At 63.4% G+C, this 1,123-nt stretch overlaps 1 protein-coding gene across 1 annotated transcript in view; it reads right to left on the reverse strand.

The window, feature by feature from the left end:
• RAP1GAP2 (RAP1 GTPase activating protein 2) overlaps nt 1–1,123 on the reverse strand; it is a 76,676-nt gene that overhangs the window by 25,457 nt on the left and 50,096 nt on the right. Inside the window, 1 exon segment of the mRNA XM_009881472.1 lies at nt 9–93. Coding sequence (XP_009879774.1) covers nt 9–93 — 85 coding nt within the window.

Genomic DNA, 1,123 nt, shown 5'->3' on the forward strand with positions numbered 1-1,123 from the left:
GCACTCACCTTCATGGTCGGTGGGGCGGTGAGGGGGGGGGACAGCGGCCGCTCTGGGACGGTCACATCCGCGCTGTTCAGCAGCTCCTGTTTCCTGGAAAACCAAACACAGGCGTGTCAGCGTCCCCCGTGCCCCGAGCCGGAGCGCGAGGAGGGAGATAAGGGCTTATCTTCTTGGGCAAAGCCGCGGGCGCGCGGGCTGAGGGTAAAACAATGTCTTGGATCGGAGACAGAAACAAACAGCATAAAAAGATGATAAAAGTCATCTGTGGAGCCACACGCCCCGTGCGGGCCAGGACCCTTCGCTGCACCGCCGTGTGCCCCGGCTCCATCTCCGGGAGCCCGCCAGAGCCCGGCTGCAGGGTCAGGGTGCAGTGCTGGCGGTGCTGTGCCTGCCGGCGGAGCGGGGACAGCAGAGATGGGTTTCTATGACAACCCATCCCCATGGTTTCCCTCCATCTGGCACCCTCTCCCCGGGCAGGATCCGTGGCCCGTTGGCCTCCCGGCAGGTCTCGACAGCGGAGGAGGCTTCTGGTTCTATTGATGCCGGCGTAAAACCCAGGTACACCCTGGCACAGGTTTGGCAGAGCCCGACCAAGGGCACCTCCGCCACGGGGCACCTGAGTGCTGAATTCGGAGGCAGCGAGAGGTGTTGCGAGGACACGAGACCCCAGGGAAGTCGGGAGCAGCCCCAGTGCCATGGCCACAAAAGCATCACAGAAAAGCCCTTCAGCCTCGAAAAGGCACAACCTCAGCCCCCTCCTGATCATCTGAATAAAACACCCTGTCCCTCTCACACCGGCGGCTCCCCAGGCAGCCAACCAAGCCGCCACTTGCCGCGGCACTGCCAGATGCTACTCTGGGAGTCAGAAAAGCTGAGATTCAATTTAGTTTCCTCTCGTCCCTGCCAGGTTAGTCCTGCAGAAACTGGGCCAAAATGTCCAACTGTTTATCTCGCAGTAACGAGGTTTGGTTCCCATGGCAGCCCGCCCCGGGATGGCACGGCACAGCACGGCACGGCGGGCACAGCAGCCGGGCACCGATGCCCACCGGGGCCCCCTCCGAAACACGCAGCTCCTGCCGGAGGGTGTGCACCCGACCCCCTGCAGCGCCTGCCCTCGCCG

This window comes from Charadrius vociferus, unplaced genomic scaffold, assembly GCF_000708025.1.
Source record: "Charadrius vociferus isolate BGI_N301 unplaced genomic scaffold, ASM70802v2 scaffold323, whole genome shotgun sequence".
In the NCBI taxonomy this organism is placed as follows: domain Eukaryota; kingdom Metazoa; phylum Chordata; class Aves; order Charadriiformes; family Charadriidae; genus Charadrius; species Charadrius vociferus.